This window comes from Catharus ustulatus, chromosome 2 (genome assembly GCF_009819885.2).
Source record: "Catharus ustulatus isolate bCatUst1 chromosome 2, bCatUst1.pri.v2, whole genome shotgun sequence".
NCBI classification, from domain to species: Eukaryota; Metazoa; Chordata; class Aves; order Passeriformes; family Turdidae; genus Catharus; species Catharus ustulatus.
The window spans coordinates 39,542,363-39,569,596 of NC_046222.1; the positions used below are offsets into that span (position 1 = coordinate 39,542,363).

At 41.4% G+C, this 27,234-nt stretch overlaps 1 protein-coding gene across 1 annotated transcript in view; it reads right to left on the reverse strand.

The window, feature by feature from the left end:
* Window positions 1-9,460: 9,460 nt before the first annotated feature.
* The window catches only part of SLC36A4 (solute carrier family 36 member 4), an 89,523-nt gene continuing 71,749 nt past the window's right edge, over window positions 9,461-27,234 (reverse strand). The window contains 1 exon segment of the mRNA XM_033052216.1: window positions 9,461-12,442. Coding sequence (XP_032908107.1) covers window positions 12,135-12,442 — 308 coding nt within the window. The 3' untranslated portion in view covers window positions 9,461-12,134.

The window sequence follows — 27,234 nt, forward strand, 5'->3', positions numbered from 1 at the left end:
AAGATAATCAATAAATGATGTCATTCAAATGCTGGAATACTTTTATGGGAGAAAACACAGTGTCTTGAATGGGGCTCTAATCTGGTGGGGAATGAAACCAAAAAATTTCAAAAGATGCCTGGAAGCAAAAAGGAAATCTAAATTAGAAACTACAAAAATATTCTAGCAGTGAGGGAGACTAAACTCCTGAGCAAAACACCAGAGAAAGTGTTGGATTTTCAGCCTCTTGATGTTGTTGCTTAATGACCTGATGCCTTTTTGTTTCAGGGTTGATAATCTGGATGCAAAGTAACTCTCTGTAATGCATTTGGCTCAGGTTTGGTGATCTCCTGATGCCCTTTTTCATTTGTAAGCCCTATGAATATATATGAATATTGTCTTTACACTTTCACAGCTGTTCCTTTTCTTGTTTCAGTTTCTAGCCAAATTGAAAAGGAATATAAAATCTTTTGCCTAGCCTAACTGAAATCAGTCCATGTTTTATTAATACATATCCATTTCTGTTTCAACAGCTGGATGAGAAGTTGAAGAAGGCCTTAGTCCCTTACTCATACTCCTGGGCTATATATGTTTCTATATTTTTTTCTAAATGCCAGTTAAGCACTGTGAAATATGAAATGAAACCAGCAATGTAGTAGTATATTTTTTGTGTATTTATACATTTTGCAAAATATATTCTGCTATTTTCTTCTTCTCTTGCCTCTAAGGCTTTTCAGCAGCATGTCATTATCCCAAACTGCATGATTTCTTGTAGATATTTATTTTGTCTCTCTATATATTACAGGTCCAATAAAAATCGATTTAATAAGAGAAAAAAATTTAAAATTCTCAGATTTGTGAGCTGTAATCACTGAAGTTATTACAGGAAAGTTTGAACTCAGTTATTTTTATAAGGCTCCAATTAAAACACCATTTAAAAGGTACGAGGTAACTGCAGTGTTCAGTGAGGCTGCAGGAGATTCACAAGATGAGAAGGGGCAAAGAAAGTTCAGTTTAAAAGAGAAATATATTCCCAATGAACAGTTAACAAGACTTAATCAGGATCTGCTGACAGAAAGAGGCATTGGACTGGGTAACAGCTTGCAAACCTGGAGAAGAGAAGGCTCCAGGGAGACCTCATAGCACCTTCCAGTACCTAAAGGGGACTTACAGGATGGGGACAAACATTTTGGCAAGGTGTCTAGTGTTAGAACAAGGGGGAATGGCTTTAAAGAGAAACAGGGCACTGTTCACTGTGAGGGTGGTGAGGCACTGGTGGCACAGGCTGCCCAGAGAGGCTGTGGATCGTGTCTCAGGAGCAGAGCTGTGCAGATCTTGTTGGAGGCACTTGATGATGTAAGGAAAAATGTGAAGGTGTTTGTTGCTTGCCAGGAGCAACCTCATGGAAAGCCAGCCTTTGAGAACCTGGTGAGTGCATTTACACAGATATTACTCATAGGTAAGTGCAAAATAAATGAAAATTAAACTCACCCCGAGGTAATGAATTTACCTTTCCCAAAATTAATAGCTAAGAAGACCATAAATATTTATGAGAAAGGAGGAAGAAAATAGAAGAGTCAGTTAGAAGTAATAATTTGTTCCTCTGAGTGTTGAATAGACACTACAACTGTCTGACTTTTTTTATTGAACATCTCTACTACTCTTGCCATATCACTTCAGCTAACTCTAACATAACTTGGAAAGGGGGAGATAAAAAATACAGTCCCCCCAAAAATTTTAAAACACCCAATTTCTCTTATGAATACAGAGATGTGAGAGTAATGGCTGAAATATGGCAGTCAATAACCACTGCAAAGCCAGAAGTCACACAGTTTAAACTAAAGTCTTCAGGCAAGCCACAGGGTCATTGACCTCACTGCAGGACAAAGTGCACATTTCTTTCCCCAAGCCCCAAAAGAAACAAACTACACTGGGAAAATAATGTTGTTGCAGCAAATTTTGCTGGCATTGCAGTGTCTGTAAGGGATCATTTGTCATCGAATTGAACAACATGACTGTTGTGGAGAATTGTGATGCCAGCCTGGCCTCTGGCAGTCACAAGATCCATAGCCCTCTTCTATATAAAAAGAGCATTATAATTTAGGGCATTGAGAAGGGTCATTCTGCTCCATTTTAATTAAGAAATATTGCACTTATGATTTAGAAAAGGAAAAATGTTCTGTAATAAAATGTTTGACAAGTTTCTTACAAACTGTAGCTTTGCCTCCAGAAGAAGATGCCAACATTTATAGGACAAAACCATAGAAACTGTGATAACAACTGGCACTGCATGTGACAGTTCCAGGCGAGGCATGTTATTGAAATGAAATGTAACATGGTAGAAATGCAATTGCAAAGAGGAAAAACAATCAGCTGAGCTGGCTGAATCTGATGGAAACAGAAGCTGTCTGCTGAATAGAGGGGGAAGGAAATATCTGGAAGAATCAGAGCTTGACTGGTGTGGATTTTGTGAACAAGGCACACCTTCAGAGTGTAGTCTGAGGCTGTAGAAAATAGACAGGACAGATGGTGAGTCCCAAAGTAGCCTATAAAGGCCTCAGGGAAGAGCTGAGGACACTGCTTGTAGCTGGTTTTCTCAACAGCAAATCAGGTCTTGTTAGCTCTGATCTCCCTGGGTTGTCCCCATGCACTTGGACTATATCCAGAAGGGCGCTCCAGCTTCCAGCTTGGATCTTCACCTCAGCTTTTTCAGCTGCTCAGACATGGTCCACACCAGTGCTGCTGTCACCCCACAACCCCAGCCCAAATGGTGTGTTTTCCAGAAGACAATTGAATTGAACACACATAATTTTGTTTCTTAAATAACGCCACTGGACACAGGCACATTTGATTATTAGAATCACTGCCAACTGAATCCTTGAACTTCCTGATATTGTCACCTTTTAAAATCAGCTGTGACACCTGGGTTCAATAAAACAAGCAGAAATTTGATATTCACAATAAATATAATTCAGATATGCATTTATGATATATATATAAGTGTTTTGAATGAGCAAGGTATTGGGGGTTGGGTGGACACAAGGCAGACCATGAGCAACAGCTCATAGCACGATGATGAGAAGCATGATTCTGTCTAGAACTGAGAGCCAGAGACAGACCTAGCCTTGCATTCTGAGCCAGGAAAGGTCATTGGATGCAAGACATAGCACTGACTTCCAAGAAAATAGCTTAGGTAAGAAGGCAATGGGTAATTTTAATAAACATGAAATGTACAGTAGTTTCACGAATACAAGCCGCACGGATTATAAGCCGCACCCCCGGTGCCTCGACAATGTTGCTGTCTTTGTCAATAGATAAGCCGCACCCCGAATATTAGCCGCACTTTCGTTCGTCGCGAGAATCCGTGCGCAGCTTTCAGAAATTGGCCAATTAGTAACAGGATCGCGGCATAGCGGGCTTTACTGGCTCGGGGCGGGGCCAGGAAGGCTCGGCCCGCTCATGGTTGCCGACGGGGCCGGGTGGCCCAGCTCAGCGCCACGGCTCGGCGGGGCTGGCCGGGTGGTGCTGCCGCCGCCGCCACCGGGCTCGCTGGCCCCCCTCTCCCGTCAGCACCGCCCCGCTGCCGCGTTCGCTCGCCCGGCTGGCAGGGCTGCCGCCGCCGGGCTCGCCGCCCGCCCCGCTGCCGCTTTCGCTCGCCCCGCTGCCGCTTTCGCTCGCCCCGCTGCCGCTTTCGCGAGTGGCGGCACTTTCGCGAGCGGCGGCGGCTCGCGGCGGCGGCTCGTGGCGGCGCTTTCGCGAGCGGCGCTTTCGCTCGCCGAGCGGCGCTTTCGCGAGCGCCGCTTTCGCTCGCCCCGCCGGCAGGGCTGCCGCCGCCGCCACCAGGCTCGCCGGCCACCCCCTCCCGTCTGCACCGCCGCCGCGTTTCCTCGCCCTGGCCGGCACTGCAGGCCCCCGCACCGCCGGGCTCCCCCACGCTGCTGGCCCCGATTCTGCTGGGCTTCCCCCGCTGCCAGGCAGCCCCACCCGCCGGCCTTCCTGCTTCTGCCATGCTCCCCTGCACTGCTAGCCCCAGTTCTCCCGGGCTCCCCCGCCATGCTGGCTCAGGCTCTGCCGCCCTCCCTGCCCCGCCCTGCTGGCTCAGGCTCTGCCGCCCGCCCCCACACTGCTGGCCCCGCCTCTGCCAGGCTTTCCCACCTCTGCCAGGGCCGGCCGGGCTCCAGCTTGGCTTGGGGCTGCCGCAGGCTCTCACTTCCGTGTTGGCAGCTTTTAGAATTTTGTTAATAGATTAGCCGCCCCGGAATATTAGCCGCACTTCCGGGTTTCCACCAAAATTTTGGTCAAATTGGTGCGGCTTGTATTCGTGAAATTACTGTACTTATTTTTATATATAAAAAGCTCCTTTCAACCAAGCTGACATGAGTTCAGCAATTAAAACAGAAATATGGAACTTTAAATGGCAGAGAATTCACTAAAAACCAGAAAAGTAAGGAGCCCCCCAGTGACAGATAGGGTGAAATATTAGGTTTTGAAGACACAAAATTATCCATGGATGATCAGACTCAGGAGAGAGAGAAGTCAGATACAATAACCCTGTAGAGGTTATTGCACCATGGGTTCTAACAGAAACTTGGGACAACAAAGAGTTGTCAAGTGAGGGGAAGCAAAAAGATTAATCTGATCTAACTATCCATGTAATTATTCTCAGCAAAGTTTTGGAGATTAAAGTAGAGCAGTACCTGTGTTGTAAAAGCTGTGTACTCTTTGAAGGGTAGCTTGTAAGGTTGACGAGGTGAAAGAAGCTAAGTTCCCATTGATGGACTTATTCCTGTATATAGTTGAGTCATATTTACTAATAATAAGTTTGCTCAGCCGTAGGCTGACACCCTCTGGAGCCTACCCAGCAGTAGGAACAAATGGATTCTCTATCTTGTGGTTCAGAATTGCTCCAACAATTTATTATTCAATATGAATCCATTCACAGTAACAATGCCATAGGCTTTGGAGGAGATGGTGTAGCACAAATGACGCTGAAAGACTAACAAATCCTCACAATGATTTCATTAACCCTGGGGAAGTATGAAAAAGAGCAGTGGTCTTGGTTTCCCAGGACTTTGGTCTCTCAGGGCTGGCAGTTGAAACCAACAAAAAAATGTTCTGTTCTGCAAAGAGATTATATTAGATATGAAGATGAAAAAATCAATAAACTCTGAAATTTCCAATGGCATTTACATGTCAACATTTAGAGGGCTGGATACATTAAAGATTAAAGATGGCATTTGAATTTTGGAAAGTTGCTGAAAACTAAAATATAGAACAATCAATTCTCCCTAAGTATCTAAGATACAAATGGGAATGCTCCCAAAATAAAACTTTGTTTCTGAGTGCATATGTAAGAACAAAACTGAAAGGACTTCTCTGGCTTCGGTAGTTTGAGCTCAGTCATTCAAAGTCAAATAAATCTATCAGGTCAAGAGATAGCATAAATTATCCAGAGACATCATGAAAAATGCCTCACAAAATGCCACATCCACAAATTTTAAGAAGCAATTGAGCTGTTTAAAAACCACTAAAGAAACTATTACCTAAAGTAAAGGAGTGCTAGGGGGCACATGTACATTTTACCTGCAAAATGACAGAAAGGCCAAAGTTCAGTAGTATGAGGCAATGATGCTGAGCCCCAGAGAAACCAGTTTTCTCAGGAAATATGAGGGGGCTCTGTTAGGAGCTGCCAAAGCTGGTAGCAGGAAGGAAGTGGGGTTGCCACAGCTCCATGTCCAGCACACAGTGAGGCTGAGCACATATTCCTGATAAGCACATGACCATGTGTGTGCACACACCCCAAGCCAGGGTTTGAGCCAGGTAAGAGAAGAGGCCAATAAGAAGCAGATCCTGCAAGGTGGGATAATGCTTTTTATCATGCCAACACAACTCCCTTACACAACTGGCTCAGGTGTGGAAAATCCCCTCACGGGAGGTATTGGGACATTGTCGTGGGTGGGAGCAGAAGCTTCAAAGTTTACTAAAGAAGCCCTCTCATTGAGTCACAAGGTGCAGAAAGGACCCCCTTGCTTTCTAAACGCCTCCTCCGAGAGACAAGCCCAGGCACAGCTGGATTCAGTCCTAGTTTAGTGAGAAGGCAAGAGAGACTGCACTGGTCAGGCACAGGACATGGACAGACACCTGTATTGACCATTCCCAGCTCACATGGGATTGACTGGACCGTTTTATCTCTACATTCACAGAACCATAACATTCCATTTGTCCCAATACACTTTGATTCATCTCTTCTCCTACTTCGGCTGCTACTCCAAATTGTCATTACAAGTCCTGTACATACCCAAAATACACTTCCCATACATCCTACAGGGTGCTCCCTTGCTCCTTTATGCAGTAATGCTCTCAGTTTATGCAGTGATCCTGAGAGATGTTCCCCAGCCAACCCTCTTTGGTGATTTTCTCACCTGGATGACGGACTGATATCTGTGCTGTGAAAACCCTAGGAGAAGCCAGGTTGGGGCTCCATTTCTCTGATGAGGATATTTCGGTTCCCCCATTCCTTTGCATTGATAGAGATTGGTCTGTAGCCTCACCAGTGGCCCCTGCTCCCTTTCCTTGCCATGCTACAAGACAGGCTCCTAATCATTTGGTGCAACCTGTGAAATTTGCTCCTTTGAAATTAATCCTTATCCTGTAAGAACAGAAAAAAGGGTGAATTTATTTGAAGTGGGCTTCATTCACTCTCACTTATGCCTCTGTGCCCCTTTGTGTCTGCGAAGATGAGTGCTTTTCCATACAGCCTTGCAGATTAGTTTTCTGTAATTTGAGAGGCACCTCCTTTAGCACGCAGAGAAATTTTTGCTGAACTCAAACTGAATGTCTCCTTAGATGCTGCTTTCTACATCCCAGCTACTGTCTGCTTGAAGTGAATCTACAGAACTGTAAATTGAGACAAATTCTTAATTGTTAACAAAAGCATTTTTAGAAAAAACAAATTAAACCAAGAGTAAAAAAAAAATACTGCTATCAGATGCTACTCATCCAAGCATTCTAGAACTTGGAGATGAAACCACTGAGCTACTGAGTTCAAACCAGTATTTAGACCAGCCTCATGTCCAGGGGTATAGTCAGCTCACAGACCTACATTACACTAATCAGAACCTTGTGGGAGTCTGGAGGGTAACTCAGCTAACTGTGGGCAAGATTCAGACTTCTAGTGTCACGTTAAGATGGTCTAGGATGGCCAAAACATCTGTAAATAACACACAAAACCATGGAGAAGGTTCTGCTCCCTTCCCAAAACCCTACCAAGATGTTGCAGTGGTTTCTCCCATGGACAGCATGTGAAAAATGAACTTCAACAGATGTTATCTGTATTGCTTTTTTTCTGCCAGAGAATACAGTAATTTCACGACTATAAGGCGCACCCTTATGACTAAAATTTTTCCCTAAACCCGGAAGTGCGCCTTATAGTCCGGTGCGCCTTATCTGATCTACAAAGTTGCAAAATTTTCCACCCCGGAAGTGAGAGCCGCGAGGGGGGGCGGCGCCGCGGGAGCGCCGAGTAGCCATGGAGGGGCAGCCGCGGGCAGTCCCAGGCACAGGGAGCAGCGCGGGCTGGAAGGCAGAGGGCGGCCCCGGGCAGCCCCAGGCATGGGGAGCAGCACGGGCTGGAAGGCAGGGGGCGGCCCCCGGCGGCCCCAGGCACCGGGAGCAGCGCAGGCTGGAAGGCAGAGGGCGGCCCCGGGCAGCCCCAGGCACAGGGAGCAGTGCGGGCTGGAAGGCAGGGGGCAGCCCTGGGTGCCCCAGGTACCGGAAGCAGCGCTGGCAGGGAGGTGTTACTGCTTTGTAACTTTGTTGTGCGCAGCGGCCTGAGCCGACGGGACCACAGCGCTGGGGGCAGCGGTGCCACAGCTGATAGGGGCAGGCGCAGCCAGCGGGGCTGCGGTGCTGGCGGCAGCGGGGCCACAGCCCGATAGGGGCCGACGGGACCACAGTGCTGGGGGCAGCGGCGCCACAGCTGATAGGGGCAGGCGCAGCCAGCGGGGCTGCGGTGCTGGAGGCAGCGGGGCCACAGCCCAATAGGGGCCGACGGGGCCGCAGTGCGCCGAGCCGAGCGAGGGATGGGAGGCAGGGCAGTTGGCGCCGGGGAGCCGAGCGAGGGATGGGCGGCAGGGCAGTGGCGGCGCGGGGCAAGTCCGCCGACATGGGGGCACCCGGAGCACCAGGGAACTCCTGGAGCAGCGGGGCCCTGGGGACGCTGCACGGAGCGGCAGCAGGCGTTCCCCGGCCCTGGGGACACCGCACGGAGCGGCGGAGGGCTTTCTTCGGCCCCGGGGACGCCACACGGAGCAGCGGCGGGCATTTTCCAGCCCCGGGGACGCCACACGGAGCGGCGGCGGGCCTTTTCCGGCGCCGGGGACGCCGCACGGAGCGGTGGCGGGCATTTTCTGGTGCCGGGGGTGCCGCACGGAGCGGTGGCGGGCATTTTCTGGCCCCGGGGACGCCGCACGGAGCGGCGGTGGGCCTTTTCCGGCGCCGGGGACGCCGCACGGAATGGCGGATACAGGCAGGCCCGGGGGCCAATGGCTGCCGGGTTGGGGCGGGGCCTTGGCCAGCAACCGCGCGGGGGGAGTTGGGGGCGGAGCCTCGCAAAAAAAAAAAAAAAAAAAAAAAAAAAAGTGCGCCTTATAGTCCGGTGCGCCTTATGGTCGTGAAATTACTGTACTTTGGCAATTCAATTCAGAAATCTTTAAGCAGCAGAAATAATGATGAATCCATACAGAACCAAATAAATTAAAGCAGAAGAACAGGAGGTCTGACAAAGCTCATAATACATTCCAGCAATTGTAGAATGGTAGTGAGTGATGTATACAGTTTCTCTAGCCCTTAATCTAAAATGTTTTAATACAGAATTTTTTTAAAATTAATTAAAATAATAACTTTTCCCTCTTAGTACATCCCTCTTACCTTTCACTCTCCCTGAGGGAAACTGAGTAGAATCCCTTAGGTTGTTCATCAACTAATTTCAGTCCTCACTTCTAGTCAAGAGTTTTCCAAGTTAACACTTTCCCTTCTCTATCAACATGTTGAGACAGCACTCCATCTTTATAGATAAGGCTAAGTCCAGAGCAAATATGTATAGGCTTGTCCAATTTTAAAATGTCTGTATTTTTCTTTTCTTTCCTATTTTCTAAATAGGAAGTGGAATTTCAGTGGGAATACCTGCATCTCTTTTTACATTTATAAATTAACTTATTTACTATATGCAGCTCTAAAAAGATGCAGATGCCTAACTTTAACTGTGCCCTCATGAAAACCCTTGGAATGGAGGTGAGATTTTTCAGGAATGCCTATGTGACTTTAAAATGAGATTTATCATCAAGGAAAAATCAGCTCTGGAGCTTGCCTGTGAGTCTCATATCAATCACCATTCCTTGGACAACTTCAAAGGTAAATTCTGCATTAGGACAGCTGTTTCTTCTAGTGATGCAGTAGTAGTGACAGGCAGGATAACACTGAGTTTCCAGGGTAATTTGTAGTTTATTGATACAGAAGATTAAAGTTTTACAGAACATCAGGCAAACTCATCCTCTTATTTGCCCAATACTTGAGGATGAACAGTTACAGACAAGAAAATTATCCAGTTACCTGTAGTGCAGCTTATGATTAAATTACATTAAAACTGTTAACAATATTATAGTGTAAAATATAAGTTCATGTACAGTATATAAATACAATAGCTTTCTGCTCCTTGTCAGGAACATAAGCTAATCACACATTTTGCAGTTTAATTTAGCTTGTGCTAAAGTACATTTCCATCTTAAATATTTATTTTAATGTAAACCATACCTATGAAATCTCTTAGTTTCACTCCCTGCCTCTTAACTTGCAACTATTATTACAGCACTTTAAAAGCTGAATGAACACTCTTACTCAGAAGAGGTTTCTATCAGAATTTCCTCTCTTTTACATCTTTGGCAATGCTTCACAGGACACTCTCATTAGTCAGACAGTTTCTCACCACATGACGTTTTAATCTTATCCGAAGTAGGACACTCAGATTCCTGACTCTTTCTGTTTGAAAGAGCAGGCCATGCAAATGCACTGTATGAGTGTTAAAATTATAAAAATCCTACACTGTAGGAGAAAATTGATACTGTGCAAAATATATTAATAAACATTTTAAAGATTCAGAAGATAAAACATTGTTAGACTTGGCGACGTTGGCCAACTGCATTAAAACACTCCTTCATACCTGGTCAGCCGACCAGGCTGGCCACTACTGCTCTGGAAACCTGTGCCTTGGCAGGCAGCACTGGAATCAGACAGAGCAGGAGCGGGGGTGCATGGCTTTGTATTCGGGTCAGCTTTTCCAAGGTCTGATGGCTAAGATTAGAACCCTCAAACCTATCAAGCTCTGAACAAGTTATCTGATTTTCACAAGGATATGTGACATTCACTGGGTACCAGGGCCACCTCTGTAGGCTATAGGTACCAGCTCAGCAAACACTCACTGATGGCACCATGGCAGTATTCACTTGCACCTGACAAAATCACCACCAAAACTCTGAACTGGGCAAGTCCTTCTGCACTCTGGTAGAAGTACCTTCTCAGAGCTGCTCACCAGTACACAACTGAAGCAGAACAGACATGACTGCACTTCAAAGTCCTTTATTCTCCCAATACACAAATAGAAAGATGAAAAACCAAGAGGAAAAGTAACCTGCATTTAAATCCTCTCAGTCTTACTAAAGATGTTTCTTGCAAAACTATTTAATGTCAAGTAAAATAGGCTGCACAGAAATACATTCTATCGGTGTGTAGTGTATGGGTTAGGTAAGCAACAGATCCACTATGAAACAGATGGAAACACTGAGATTTAATGTCTTTTAAAACAGTTTAAAAACTAAAAAACCTTCAAGATGAAAAGCTGAGGTTACCTTTTTCTTCTCTGCTAGCTACCTGTGTTTGCTCCACTGTGGCACTTCCATAAGAAAGGCTGATTCTGTGGTATCACACAGGCAGAGGTTCATCCCTTCCAAGTGCCTGCCAAGTATTTTACTTTGTCCATGCTAAAATCAAAATTACTCAGAACTATTGCTTGAACAAATACATGCAGTTTAAACTACATGCTACAACAAATCCCTATCAGAAATGCCCTCGTTAACATGGAGATAAAAGTGCTCATTACAGTCACCAGATGGTAGATGACAGTGGAAATATTCTTAAGAGAAAATATAAATATAGATATATTTAACAGTATATTACTCTAGCACTGTCATGCCAAATGGTAGATTACCAAATGGTAGATTACTGAGGAATATACTGAAGGCAGGCAAAATATTACATATATTTCTATCTTAATTTGTATGACTACAGTGGAGAGATTTTGGCATAGCATATTTCTTAGGGGAATGTTATGATTAAAAATATGCCTTAGAAAAATTTGGTTTTTTTATAACAGGAATGACTGTGATAAATAAGTTATGTTATTGCACAAACTATAGGGTTTTTAGAAAACAAGACAGAAAATAGTGCTTTGACATTTGGAGTGAAAGTCATGTACAAAGTGTGAGACAAAAAGTCAAATATGAACCCTGAAAATCAGGATTCTACATGGCAAACTCATCATGCAGGCTTGCTAAACAAAATTTAATTTCTACCCAGATACCAACTTATGAACTTACTATTTTTTTCTTCCAAAATAGACAAATGAAGCAAAAATATGCAAAGGGCATGCTAGGTACTACTTAAGGCAGAACATAAGAATGCAAAAATAATTATTATGTGTTTCAATAGAAATATAGATATGTATGTCTACAGACTTCTAGCCACAGGTAATAAAAAATACAGTATTTCATACTTTTGTATAGTTGAAATCAAGGATAAAGAAATCATGTAAAAAATGGGTCAAGGTAACAAAATGTACAAAAATAAATTGCTTATCATGTGTGATGTTGAATGTTTTTGCATGAAAGTAATATTGCTTTGATAAACAAAACAAAATCTTGAAACTTTTCATTCAAAGTCCAGAAGAGATATATAATTACTTTCTAAAAAAATAATGTATTTTCACATGTATATCCTACATCTCTTACAAACTGTACCTCTTTACACAGTACCAGTAGTTGAAAGCAGGTCCTGAGTCAAGAATTTCTTGTTAAGGAACGAAAAAGTTCACAGTGCCTGGTTAATTACTTTAACCCAACCACCAAGTCTGTAACATTTAAATCTGCATGAAAGTTCCCTGTTGCATTAGCAAGAACTGTGGACGCAGGATAAAGGATTTCTTCAACTGTCACATATGTCCCTGTTAAAAATCCAACAAATCCAATAACAGCTATAAAAACATCTTTAAATATTGTCCATAAACTTAGGTTTTCCTTGTAGAATGTGAGGATTTCAACCAGAGGTGGCAGAATCAGTCCCAGAGTGCTGCTGCTGACGGCTCCGACAAAAGAAATCACCAGGTCTAGGCGAGGGATCAGAACTGCTACAGCACCTAAAGCACAACAGGAGAAATGGTGACTTCAGATTCAATGTCCTCATAAGAAATAAAACTGCAACAAACACATAATCAAGCAGTCCAAGCTTTTTACAAAGTTACATAATTCAGTATTTTTCCAGCTCCTCATGGTGTGCACTATACAGATGAATGCACATATTTGTCAGTAACCGGCATCTTCATGCTCATCTGAGAGACTGAGTTTCACTTCTGAATTTCTGCATGAATTGGCAGACCGTCAAGATAAAGTGTTCTTGTACTTACAGGGTAAATAGATTTGGCCTGAAAATCAGAGAAATCAAAGATATGAAATTGCAAGGAAGTGTTTTACTTTTTTGGTTGTCAATAGATTTTTAGGATGAAAGAATAAAAGCTGAGGAAGAATTGAAGGGGCTGTTGCATGCTGCCTAGGAGACAGTGGGCAAAAATATATTACTGTCTATTCATTTGTATAACTAATAACCTAAAAATCACATACAATTATTCAAAATTAACGAAGCCTGTTGATTGCTTGGCAGTCACACAGACGTTTAAGTGACTTTTACCTACAAACTTGAAAAACCTTGGTTTGTACAATGGCATTCAGTTTGTAAAACGTCATTGCAATAGTTGCCTAGTTAACTAAAGGAGAACTTGGTCCTGCCAAGAGGAGTCTGAGCACAAGGCTCACTAAGCCTTTTAAACTTGGCCAGTCTCACCTCCTGAAACTACAACAGTTATAGAAACAGAATCTGTCATGTTGGACCAGAAACACTTCTGGTTTTAACTGCTTTAGCTGGCAAGGCCCTAGTATTAACTCAGATACGTGAGTTGTCGAGTCATCTTTTCAGTCCTGGACTAGAAAACAGCTTTCAAAAGCCTCTATATGACCCCTGTATGTGGTGGAAATGTCTTTTTTCCCTTCCATGAATATACTGCCTTTCAGCTATCAGACATTAGTGTAAATATCCACAACATCAGCCTGTTTGCACCGTTCCACCTCATCTCATCAAGACAAAGAAGCAATCATAAAGAAAGAGGAAGGGGAAAAGAGGTGTAAAAGCACACAAAAAATACCATGCAGTATGTTTTGGTTCTTCCATAACTCCCTTCACTCTGAAGCCAAAATAAAAGCATGTTTGGCTTTAGAGCAACTTCACTGACCATATGTTATTCAGATAGTGTTTATGGCAATGAACAAATGGAACAAACAGGAAGGAGATCTCAACATAACATGTGAGGATGAAAACCAAAAGCTTTATAACGTATAACTGTGAAGTTGTGCTTTCTATTTGCAGTGTCTTTATTGTGGGCTGAATGGCACCGGCTGCATCAAATTCTGACACACTTTGATTATGAAAGACATACTCAAATGATGTTCCTGTTGAGAGTCTCCACTGAGAATAACTTGGGAGAAACTGCACTGGAAAATACACTCAAAATTCACTTACAGAACACAACAGCTGTCCACTGCTACCTGGCAGTGCTACACATCTTAATGAAACTTGTAACTATAGAGCTATCACATAAAAAGGAGCTAAGACTAAAAGGTATAAACCTGCAGAAGGATAGTGGATTTTCTAGCCCATCCTATGTGAAAGGAACATATTATTCACAGATCTGAAAAAAAACCAAAACAAAACCAATTAACTTGTTCCTGCTTGAGATGACTATAGTTTATTAACACTTCGGGATTCTACAGAGATATGAGAGGCACCATTTGGCTGAAGAAAGACAGGGCAGAGACAGAAGTGGAAACCTTAGAAACACTCTGGTACTCAGAAACAGTTAAGAAAAGTTCTTTTCTCCCACTTTTAGGATGGAGCTACTCAATGCCAAACAGTTTCCTCCATTACATGATGTGACATTTGAAGACTGGAAATGTCACATGTTTATGCATTATCCGGGACAAAGCTGAATGAAATTAGAAAGGAATGATGCCAAAGTTAATAAAAGTCCCCAAATACACTCCACTGTAACTTTTGCAGCCATAACTGTTCAAGCCACAGGAGTAGGCACCATAAATGTACAAACAATACAAGATGAGCACACAGACCAGACTGTCAAGTGTGATACTTACACAGCCATACAAAGTCCAAAAGTAATTGAAAAGTGCAGTTGAAGTGTATTTGCAACGTCTGGTAAAACTTTCAGCTCATGATTATGTTGAATATGTTGTTTTGAAGTAAAAGAGAGGGCTGCACACTTATTATCCTGCCAATTTAACAGATGTAGTGGGTGTATTCATTAAATATAGATTTTCAACTTCTTTAATAGACCTCTTTCACTTCCACATGTGTCCAGAGTTTAGAAGGCATTCATTTATTTATAGTTCAGAGTTTAGACTCAAACACTCTGCCTTATTAAAATAATGAGACTATGTTTCATATTTTTTAATTGGAAAAAAATCCAACTCTAGTTTGTAATTGCTTCAAGTTACAGCAAAACAAAATGCTGTGTGTTGATTTGAATCTTATCAAACGTTTGTCTGACTCATACAATTTTGTATGAATCTGGATATTGCTGTGGGAGGAGGTTTGGAAAAGTGTTTCAAGGTTTTAATTAGTGTCTTATTTATTCCCTAACAAGCCAAGAGAAATACAATGCATGTTTATTACCTACCAAAGAATGCATTCAAGAGTTAAGAAAGGCCTTCTTTTTCCAGAAGAAAACAAGGGGCATTCTTACAGGTAGGGAGCCTGATTTTCCCAGTCATTTTTAGGTTTCTAAAACACAATGTCAAGAAAAAATTCTAATCCTTTATCAGCAGCCATGACCTTCTGGTTTGGAAAATCTGGGAATCTCAGTAAGTTCGACATTAGTAATAACACACTTTTTTTTCTGGTCAACAGTTTTTGACAACTGGTCAACAGTTAAATTTCTTTGGGCTTGAATAAAAGAGTGGGGGCCATATGAACAAAGCATTCTGCAGAGATAAAAAGAGGTAGCATCATATTGCTTCTACCTTAAACTCTGCAGTCTAATCTCAAAAACTACAATTCATGGTTTCTCCAGCTTCTCTCAACTATGCAGTCCCACATTTGTGCCAGCTGAGATTTTCTGAGGGGAGGAATGCTACAGTACAAGGTTTAGATTTTCTTAAGGGACATGACACCCCAGTGGGAAGATACTCTTAATTTTACTCTATTTGGTAGTGCTGCTTGTTTTACATTTTTTCCCCTTTGTTAAAGAATCAGCAAATTACTCACCAGACTTTCTTGTTGGGAGGAAATTACAGTGAGACTGCTGGGGAAAAACAAAGTTTTGCCATTTCCACCCAACCTAAATGCATTATACCTCCTAATGAAGTCAAATAGGTGGTTACCATATTCTAATATAGTAATCAAATCTTGATCTACCTTATTTCTATCAGAAAGTAATGCACATGCCATGGTAAATCCTTGAGCAAGATGGGCACAGCTGTAATCAGGATCTATGGATCTAAGAAAAGATTATAACTTTGGTCTTTTCCATAGACAGTTCAAAAGCAAAGCATATTATGACTTCATCAGGACACTTTAATCACAGAGCTCACTTAAAAAGCTCTTTATTCCATATTTCTGGTAGGAATTAATTAATAAGCATCTCTAGGAAGTCAGAAACCAAATTTGAAATTTAAAATGCTAATAGTAATGACAATTTCTCCTATATTTTCTGTTTGCTTAATAATAAAGTAGCTTAATATTTCTTCACTAAAATCATTAAAAGAAATTATTTTTTCTGATAATATCTGATTTTAGATTTTATCTAGGTATTCAAACATAATTCTGACAAATAAAAACAGGTCAGTGGTATTCAAATACTGCATCTGAAAAAAAGTAGTACATACATTACCAGATCAGAAGTACGGTCCAAGCAAATTGTCCTAACAGCAGATTTTATAAATAGGCATAGTTAAAAAGACTAGGGGCTTCTTAAACACAAAAAATGTGGTAACTTCACAGTTGAAAAGCAAATTAATTGTCTCAAGTGACATACAATCAGTTCTCTATAAAGGCAGTGACAGTGCTGAGGAGGCCCCTGTCCTGCAGGAAGCCAACATACCCCAAACTTTCTATTTGTACCACTTTTCCAGGACCAGATAGCAGACTACAACATTGATGTATTAAATATGGGTGTCTGACATCCATATGACTTTCCAAAAACACAAAACAAAATTTTATTTTTCATACATAGATGTCTATGGTATGGCAAAGAAAGGGCCCCTTCCAGGAGTTTAAAACACTTAAATGTTTGGCCAATAATTCTGCCATAGGTAAAACAGCAATTCAAAATATCAGCCTGAATCTTCATTCCTAATCTAATATCCCAGGCTGCACTCTCTATTTTTCTTTACTGATCAGCCACTCTTCCCTTCCTGGATCCTCTTCCTTAATGCAGCACCTTCATATTTTCTTCCAATCCCTCCTCCTCTTCTGCAACGCTCCCCTCCACATTGCCCAAGGTTGTGGGTTTTTTTATCCCTTTACCTCCTGTGAGAATGGAAAAACATTTCTCTGCTATGGACTGCCCCAGAAAGCTCAGCCAGTTTGGCTGCAAGGGGCTTACATGTGCAGGTTGGACAACTAGTAAGTCAAGATATCATCTTCTCAAGTCCTACATCACAACTAAAATTATTCAACTTTTAAAAATAAATGTCAAAATCTAACAAACTTTAATGTTTCCATGAAAAGTTGCTCATGCAAATTACCAAAAAATAATGCCTTTCCTGAGAGAATGCCTTTCCTAAGGGACACCAGACTGTTCTGATATATATGTACAAAGAATATGAGACCAAGTAGAAACTGTTACCTATTTGCAGATAAACCGATGCAAATAACTTAAGAACATTTGTGAATAATTTACATGTTCATACATGCAGTTTAAAAAAAGGATTTTAGTTGAAGATCCTGGCATCACAAAATAGCAAATTAGAATTTTACTTTTTTTTTTAAATGGTAATTAATGGGGTAATGGGGTAATAGGGTAATAGGATTTTAGGTGGCGTTTGTCTCAGCTGTTGAGACATTAAAATACATATAGAAGATAATTTTTTTAAATCTATTTAGATTGTCCTAATGAAAAATAATTTTCCTAATACAATTTTCTGAAAAGCATACTTTTAAATATACTCAATCTCAAACCCAAAATTAAATGGGAAAAGGAACAAAGCAGAAGACAGATTGTAGTTACACTATGAGGTGACAAATTCTACTTGCACACTGGAGAGAAAAAGAGGGACAGCTTGCACACAGGACAACCACACATATCATCTAGTTTGGCTTTGTTCCCTTTGGAACGAAAAACTCCTTCATCATTATCTTCCTGCAACATACAGGAAGATACAGAAACATACAGAAACATAAAGTACTTCCCATCACTTGCCCTCACATTACACCAGCACATTTTTGATTGCTTTGTCCTGTGTTAGTAGGAAAGACCAGACTCACATGTGAGAAGATGGTTTCAGTATCCTTATCCTTCACAAGGAGAGGTGACACAGGACACTGCCCTGGAATAGGCAGATCCATCCCTTCCCCAGAGCCCTCCACTTTTCTCAAACACGTAAATAAATCCAGTTTTACAGCACTTCGCATCCAAAACTTCAAAACTGTTACCAGAAGGGCTTTTTAATTATTTTTATTCCTTAAGCAGAAAGACACGTGAAGAATGACATCAGACCAATGAGCAATTTAACAGCAGCATTGAGTCCAGCCTTCTTACCAGGCTACTTAAAATACCTACAGCCAGGGAAAAGGACTGGCATGTGCCACTGGTATGAGAAAACTGTTTCAAGGCAGCATTCTCCCCTTGCCCCACTAATAAAATCACTCTCCTCAAGCTCACTCTCTCTATATATATATATGCTGTTCTATATAACCCCAAAATTCAGGCAGTGAAGTTAGTTCAGATTTCAGCTTCCACAGCCTGCACCCATTTTAAGCAAAGTCCAGTGTCACAACAATCCAATGCAGGAGGAGGCTGCGTGAGCAGGTGTAGCTTTACAGGGACAGGGATGAAGCAGCAATGACACAGCTGAGACAATTTTTCCCCTACTCTCCTCCTCAGGACCACTCAGACTGAACCAAATGCCCAAGCGGTAGTTAATGAACTGCTTGGCCTCATCGTACTGCTCTGCCTGCCCGCACCAGATCTTCAGAATTAATGTATTTTTACTAAGCACCCTTTGGATGGCAACACACCAAGAAAACCAGGGTGTGAGAGGCTAAGGAGCATCCTCATGCTGCAGTTTCTCCAGAGCTGCAGTACTCAGTGATCTTCATAAAATTAGCAAGCAGATATGCTGGGCACAGCATGCACCACATTAGGTGTAAATGCATTTGATCATTTAGTTAACTACAACCCATGTGGTCAGAAATGGCACCTGTTCAGCCTGTCAGATCTCAAGCATTTTATTTATTCATTCGTCTCTGCAGTAATTTTATTTGAGATTTGATGCTGATACTTTAGCATACAAATCTTTTTAGACATTCTTCAGTGAAATAATGCAACCTGCTGTTAACACGCATTTCTGGATTTAAGCAATGAATGTAAAGCATACAGCAAAACTCAGGAATACTGAGTTCCAAATGGATGATCCCATACCACAAGAATACTGACACTTCCCACTGGCAGTCAGTCTCCTTCTGATTCTACAGGCTCACCAGAAATGAGTCCACAATTGAACTTTTGTCCTCTTTGTCTCACTCTCTCAAAATAATCTGTTGCTCTGAGACAGCTGGAAGGTTTTGAACCACACAAGCAAAAATTAATGTTTGCTTATCCAAGGACAAGACTTTTTTTGCTACAGAGAGAAGAGGTGAAGAAAAGAGTCAGGAAGAGTGGTTAAGCCTTGAAGAGCCAGCCAGTGCATCCCCAGTCTTTCTCGTGGATGCACTGTTTATATCAAGCTATCTCACAGGAATGTAAGCAGGGATACATGGCTGCTACTTTGTTGTTTCATAACAAAAGCAATAATAAATTCAAATAATTTTGTATTAAAATTTTTATATTAAAAAGTTTGTTTTGCCATTACGCTTGAAAATAAAATTTTCATTATACACCTTTTGATTACTACATAAAGCAAGAAATAATGTGGTGAAGATGAAACTGAACATACTTAGCTTTAATCTCAAGCTAATATACTTTGCTCCATAAATACATAAATATGAAGGAGAAACATTGCCAAAGACACCTCTAGGAATAGTAAAAATTACTTATCTTTATCCTTCAGGCTTCTTTTTCTGTTTCATAATAAAATTTTACACTTCTTTAATAAAGATAATTGAAGAAACAGATTATTAAAATGACAAAAAGTGTCTGTTATTTTGGAATCCTTTTGTAGTAATAGAATCCATCAAGGTGCCATAAATTGTAACAATAATGCCAAGTAAATTATCTTCTCTAATCACCATCTAAGGACTAAACAATATATTAAGTAATAGAGTAAGTTAGCTCTCCCTGCTCTCACCACGTATTACAAAAACAACAAGGAGATTCTAGTCTGAATAACCTTAAAGAAACTTCTGAGTCTCTAACCCGTGTTTTTGGGGAGGGGGAGATTGTTTACATGTGCTACAGCTTCCACCAGCAGGAACACATTAATTTGCAGAACTTCCAAACAAGGAAGTAAGTGTACCAGACCAGTTTGCTTTATGAGAGAATTCATGACAGAGCACTCTATTAAGAAAAACCACAAAGAGGAGATTTAAGCGAGGACATACTACAAAAGAGAAATTTAGAAACTTCACATGGACAAGTCTGGATGTCTCAGGAAAGGCAAAATTCTACTAAACAGACTCATTGACGGGATGCTACAGGCAATAATTAAAGCTTTTACAACCACACTGATAACAAAAGGCAGAAAGGAGGAAAGTGAGCCTGCTCCTGGATGGAGTGTGGGATTTAGTGACAGCACAGCCAGCAAAGGCTGAGGTACCCAGTGCTGCCTTGGCCTCAGTCAGCCTCCCAGTCCTTGCTGTCAGTGAAAAGACCTTGGTAAAAATTTCCATCAGGGATGAAGATTGAATCAGGGCTTATTTGAAACAACTCAAACCATAAGGATACACAAAACATAAAGGGTTGCATTCAAGAGTGTTGAAGAGAAGTGGCCAATGTCTTTCTAATACCACTCTGTATTATCTTTTAAAAGTCATGGAACTTGGGGGAAATCCCTGGTGACAAGGGAAATTAAATGCTGTCAAGAAAGGCCAAAAGAATAATACAAGGAAATATAGGCAAGTCATATTTACTTTGGTCCTTGGAAAAATCACGGAGCAAGTCATCTTGGAGAATATTTCAGGACACATGAAGGGGAAAAGAGTATCCAGGACCAGAAAATTAATGGATTTATTAGGAAAAATAGGAGGAGATTTATTAGGAGAAGTAGGAGAAATCATGTCTGACCATCCAGATAGCCTTATTTGGTACAATGTCTGGATTTATGGATGAGAGGAGACCAGTAGATGTCATTTACCCCAGCTTTAGAAAGGTCTTTGACACTGTCTGCCACAATATTCATGTGTCTGAATGGAGGGAAAACAGATAAATAAAAAACCTCAGTGGACGAAACAATAGTTGTTAATGGGTTGTGCTCTGCCTGGAGGCTGGTAAAAATCCTACAGCTAGTAGGGAAAGTAAAAGCTTCCTGTAACTGATAAAAATATGAAACGATCACTTAAGATGACATGAATTACGTTCTTTAAACCTAGAAAATGATAATGCGCTCACTACAACACTAATACCTAACTATGTCCCTGTATCGCAAAGTACCAGTGTTAAAAGTGAGCCAACATCACATTTAAGTAAACATTAATTTACATCATTAACTTTGAATCCTGATTCAAAACTGGATTAAATTTTATATTTTAACCCAGTGATATTTCACAGTATTTTTATGTAAAATGGTTTAAAAATATATTAATTCCTGCTTATTGATAACTTCAGATTACACATCGTATTATCTAAGTAACAGCAGTGTTAAGTACTTTACAAGACAAAAAGCTTTATTCCACAGAGAAATTTTAGCCATGTTCAAATGGGAAGCCACATTCTGATTTCACACAATGTTAAAAGTTTTTCACAAAGTAATTTCACGATTATAAGCCGCACCATTTTGACTAAAATTTTGGTCTGAACCCAAAGTGCGGCTTATATATGGACAAAGAACAAAAAGTTGCTGTTTTAGTTTGGAGGACAGGTGTCTGCTGAGAAAGGCAGGAGCCTCTTTTTGAAATGGTGAATGTAAACTCCCTCCCTCCAAATTATTATAATTTTGAAATCAAGGGACTTTCAGGTAAAAATATGGGAATTAGGAATAACAGTTCTTTTCTAGGGAAATTAAAATAGAAATACAGTACTACAAAGAAACAAACTCCAAACCCTGACAAAGTCAGAGTACAACCTGACACCCTGTCAGGCAGGGTGTTGGTAGCAGTCCCATTAAATGGTGGCTGCATCCTCCTGCAGTGACAGATGTGATTCAGTTGAAGCAGTGCTCCTGTACAAGGTGCAGTTTCCCTCTGGAGGTCCAGTGGTAATGTGGAGAAATCCGGTTTTCCACTGGAGTCCAGTGGAAAAAGGGGCTCCCTTAGTGTCCCAAAACCTCTGTTTTTATCTTGGTAAGAAATGTTGGGCTCTTCCCCCTGGTTGGAGCAACTTCCAATGGGATGCAGTAATTTTATCAGTCCCACAGTGGGACTCAATGGGCCATTAGCAGAAAATGACTCACTGGAGGAAGGATGGGTTGTGAAAAGATAAGGAACAATGCCCCGCCTGGTTTCAATGGATGGTCCATTAGCAGAATATCTCCCACAGAGATAAGGATCACTGCCCCCCCACTCAACAGATGGTGAATAGATACCTTTTATCACACTCTGTATTGTAACCCAAGACAGTTGCCAACACGCGGACGTGCGGCTTATAATCAGGTGCAGCTTATATATGGACAAAGAGCGAAAAGTTGCCGACACCTGGAATTGCAGCTTATAATCAGGTGTGGCTTATAATCGTGAAATTACTGTAAATGGATTCTCATGTTGGTTTTAAGGATCTGACTTGGCCTACTTATTTTGGGCTGTGAAAAGCAGAGGTTTTGGGTATGATTAGCAGCTATAGCATATGGCATGTACTCTGTTATTACTGATACAGTAATAAATAACTTGGAAGCTTGCAGCAATGTATCAAAAGTGAATTAAAAAATAATGCCTTTTAAAAGGTTACAGTCACTAACAATCACACTGTAGTGAGATGACCAATGCATTTTCAAACTAATGCTTTGCAACAGCTGGTGTCACTGGCACAGGCTAGTTAGAGCCTGCTGTAGTGATTGATGATGTAGCAACAAGAAGCTGCCAAGAGCCTTGGCTTCCTGGGGAGGACCATGTGCAGTAGCTGGTTAAGGTTCAGCTCCCTGTGTTGACAGGCTTAGGCTGATTAAGTATTGAATTATGTCCTGCAGTACAAATCCATCAAAAAATGCAGATGTTTTTAGTCTTGATTTTGTTGGTATTTCACCTCACAGAATGAAGTTCAAAGAGAGCAGCTTGCTTCATCCCACGCTTGCTGCAGGCTGGGGCTTCCTGCGCGGTCACGCTTTGCCTCGTTTTGTCTGGGAACACTCAGTGCATGCCAGGCATGCCCAAGGGAAGGGGCACCCTCCTAGGCACTCTTTCTTACTTCTCTGTGACCCAACTGAATCAATACTCAACACAAATACATGATTGCACATCAGAAACCTGCGCCAACACATATGATCCTTTATCTGTAAATTTCAAAGAGCTCACCATTTTTTCACCTTGATGGGAGAAGAAAATAATGTCCTTACAGCAGTTACACAGGAATAGGGGAACAGGTTGGACATGCCCCTTGAAGGACTGAGGTTTACATTCCAAATACTGGGTTTTCACCGACAAAGTTACCTTTCCATTATTTTTTTCTAAATAAGGAACTGGGCTTGTGTTGTGTGAGCAGAAACTTTTTTTCTGGTTATCCTCAAATGCTTCGCATTCTCTTTTAGGGGTGGTTTTTTTTTCCCCATACCAACTCTACCTTTGATAATGCTTTCAAGTGGACAGTGAAATTATTATGTGTAAATATACTTTATAAAGCAGTATGAATTCCTGCAGAATAAAAGGCAATACTAAATATCAAGCAAAACCCACTATTTTATTATAATGCCACTTTTTTACTAGAAGACATTACAGCCACCATATCAACTGATAAAGTCAACAACAAAAAAAATCTTCACAGTATGTAATACTACCCCCATACTTTACTTTGGTACAAATACTTCCCTTAATTAAAATTTGTTGGAATATTCTTGTGGAAATTATTATGTACATTTGCTGCCTGTGGTCCTCATATTACTAAAATGATTTGCAATTAGTTGCAAACTAGCTAAAAAAAATCACTTGTAAACTAGCAAAGAAAAAAGGTAAATTCCAGTATGTTTGAAATTCATCAAACCCTTAATTTTTTACTGTCAAAAAATTCCTGCAATAATTTCATTGTTAGCTCTGGATCACACTGTCGTTTATAATATAATATTCAAATCTAGAGTAATTTTGTAAAATGAAATTAACCTTGAAGGGTAAGCATGATTTAAGGATGTGATTATAACCATGGAGTTAGAATATTGATCTACCCATTGTCAGTGTAAGAATCAATTTAGAAAACAAGTTAAATACAAAACTATCACAAGATTTTTCAATTAGAAGAGATAATATTGCTGTTTATAAACCAGATGACCAAGAATTTAATTAGCTTCCCTGTGGAGAAAAGTCATGAAAGAAACAAGAAAAAGGGACAATTAAAATACAGTAATTTCATGACCGTAAGGCGCACCGGACTATAAGGCGCACTTTTTTTGTGCAGCGAGGAGTTGCGCTGCGCGCAACAAAGTAACAAAATACTAACGGAATCGCACAATCGCAGGGTTTACTGGCAGATGCTCAATTTGCAAACATTTTTCACAGATTGGCGTAGCCTTTAAATGCAGCCCCAGGCGTCCTCCCCGTGCCGTGAGCCTCGGCACTCCCGCCTGCCTGCAGCGCTGGCTGGCGAGGTGCAGTTCAGGGCGGCCGCGGCTCACGGTGGTCCAGGGTGGCTCGGGGCTGCCCGTGGTCTGGGTTGGCTTGGGCTGGCCATGACTCGTGGCTTCTGCTGCCGCCCGCTCCCTCCCTCCCTGTGCGGCTTGCACCGGGCCAGCAGCGGCGCTTCCCTCTCTCCCTGTGCGGCACATACGGGGCTGGCATGGCGCCGCTCCGCTCTCTCCCCGCACGGCACGTACGGGGCCGGCGCGGCACCGATCCACTCTCTCCCCGCGCGGCTCACACAGGACTGCGCGTCTCCCTCTCCCCCACGCGGCGGCTGGGGCCGGCGCCGTCTCCCTCCTTCCCCGAACGGCTCGTACGGGGCCAGGGCTGGAGGCAGCTCCCTCCCTCCCCTCGCGGCTCCTGCCAGTGGTGGCCACCCGCTCCCACCCCCCTCGTGACTCGGTGTTCCCACGGCACCGCCCCCTCTTTGCGGCTCACACTTCCGGGTTGGCAAATTTTGCAACTTTGTCCATTATATAAGGTGCACCAGACTATAAGGCACACTTCCGGGTTCGGGAGAAAATTTTAGTCAAAAGGATGCACCTTATAGTCATGAAATTACTGTACTCACAGGAGAACAGTATCATCGAATGGTTTCAGAATGGACTAGGAGGATTTCTAACATAAATAAAAGGACAAAAAAGTATATTAGATTTGGATTTAAGTAAAAGGGGGCTTATGATAAGGTAGCTCAGTAGTGACTTTTGGTTTCTGGGCATAAACAAAAACTGATGGATCATCTTGAATGTAAACATCAAGTCACAGAAAGAAACCATATTCTATAGGTTAGGTACAGCTGAACACCACAGAGAATGTGGAGAGCAGTTAACATGACCAGACAACACAGTAGGTCAAAATTTTGCTCTCAGTGTCACAAAAAAATATCCATACCTTGCTGGTAATGTTCTTCATTTGTTTTAATGGAAGTTTAGTGTTTTACCCCATGAATGCAAATACTCATTATGTTTACTGGGTAATTACACTCAATTAGCTAAGTAATTTTTTAACGGTTTAATTTTATAAAATGTGGTTATGCAATTTGCATGCATCATATAATTACAGTTCATTATAAAAGTAATACCTTTGATACTGTATGAACAACCAAAAGGCATAGGAAAGATTTGTATTTAACAGCACCAAATGTTGATAGATTAGAAACCGGTCTGTGAAATCCTTTCCCAAAGACCTTGAAGGATCTATTACAAATTAAATTAAGAACAGTTTTTGTGCTAAGGAACATTCTGATTTTATCCCTCCCTTTTGTTATCACAAGGTATTTCATACACTGTCAAGAAGAGGGATCATTTTTGGATGAGACAAATCACTCAATGATTACAGTGTAAAAAAAAAGTCCTTCAAGCAGGAGAAAGAGAAAATGGCAAGGTTTTATCCATCCCTCCCTTCTTATGGCATGACTTTAGCAAGCATATCCATACAAGCAGGTCATGCAACCACTTCTAAGCATCTTCCTCTTCAGAGTGAGTTGCAGTATTTCAGTAAGCCAAGGGAAGGAAAAACACATTAAAAACCAAAATAAAGCAATAATGCCAAAACCTTGTGGTAACACTACAAGGATTTAATTAACTTTATATGTTATGAATTATTCCGTTTTTTTTTCTCTATCACTTTAAAGCTGCCTTTATTATGACAAGAAATCTTTGAAGCCCTAACTCTACAGTCTGGTGCAATCATTATAATCAATCCACAGAGGACTTCATTCTCATACATTTCCATCGGTATTTCAAGATTAAGTGTTTGGTGCTTATGACACATGGTAAGGCTGGATGAAAACAAAACAAAGATTAAAAAATTGCTAATTTTCACCAAAAGCAGTTCATAAAGCACAACAAGCTGCTACCACTCAGCAACCTCTCTCCAATCCTTTAAAAACAAGGCAGAAGTTTGAAAGCTTTTGTGAGGATCAGTTTATCAAGCCACAAATCATGAGTAACACTCAGGCATCATTAATATTCTAGCTTTTATGCTTATTTGAAGCACTAGCAAAGAAAACGCCTGGAGTGACTAATTCCAGCTATGAAGTAATTTCTTAAGAGACAGTTGAAAGCAAAGCAATGTTTCACCCTTATTGAAAAGAAAAAGAGGCACTAGGATGCAGGTATACAAACCAGCACAAAAATTATACTTTGATGGCCCTGAGTATTTGATTTATTTCTGTTTTCAATATACTGCGAAAACCTCTCAAACATTTTCAAGGAATCCTTTTGCTACCTTGCAATTTTCAAAATGCTTACTTGCAACTTGCTTATCATTTGTAGTATCTTGAAAGAGCTCTGTACATTTGGCTCTCTGCACAGCAATCTATCTATGCTTGAGGAAAAATGTATTTCCTCATCAATAAATTAGGAAAGCATTTTGAAAATAAGTTACAACCCAACTTTGCAGCAGTGTCCTGCTGGGCTTCAATTTAAGAGACTTACAATCAATTTTTGATATTTTTTTCACTCCGTATACAGTAAATATAGTATTTAGCTATACAAATTTTAAATGCTCTCTCATGCTAACCTAGAAATGCAGATTGGTAACATCAGTTTTTACTCATTTTTACATGAGCTCATACCTTTTATGTGATGCTGACTGCACCGCCCCTGCCTCCCCTGAGAAAGCAGAGGTTGCTCTTCAACAAGTAGTGCTGCCACAGAAACATAATCAGACTTCCTGACACTCTTAAATTTGCATAAAATCTTACCTAAATGCCCCCTGTCAGTTGAGTGATCT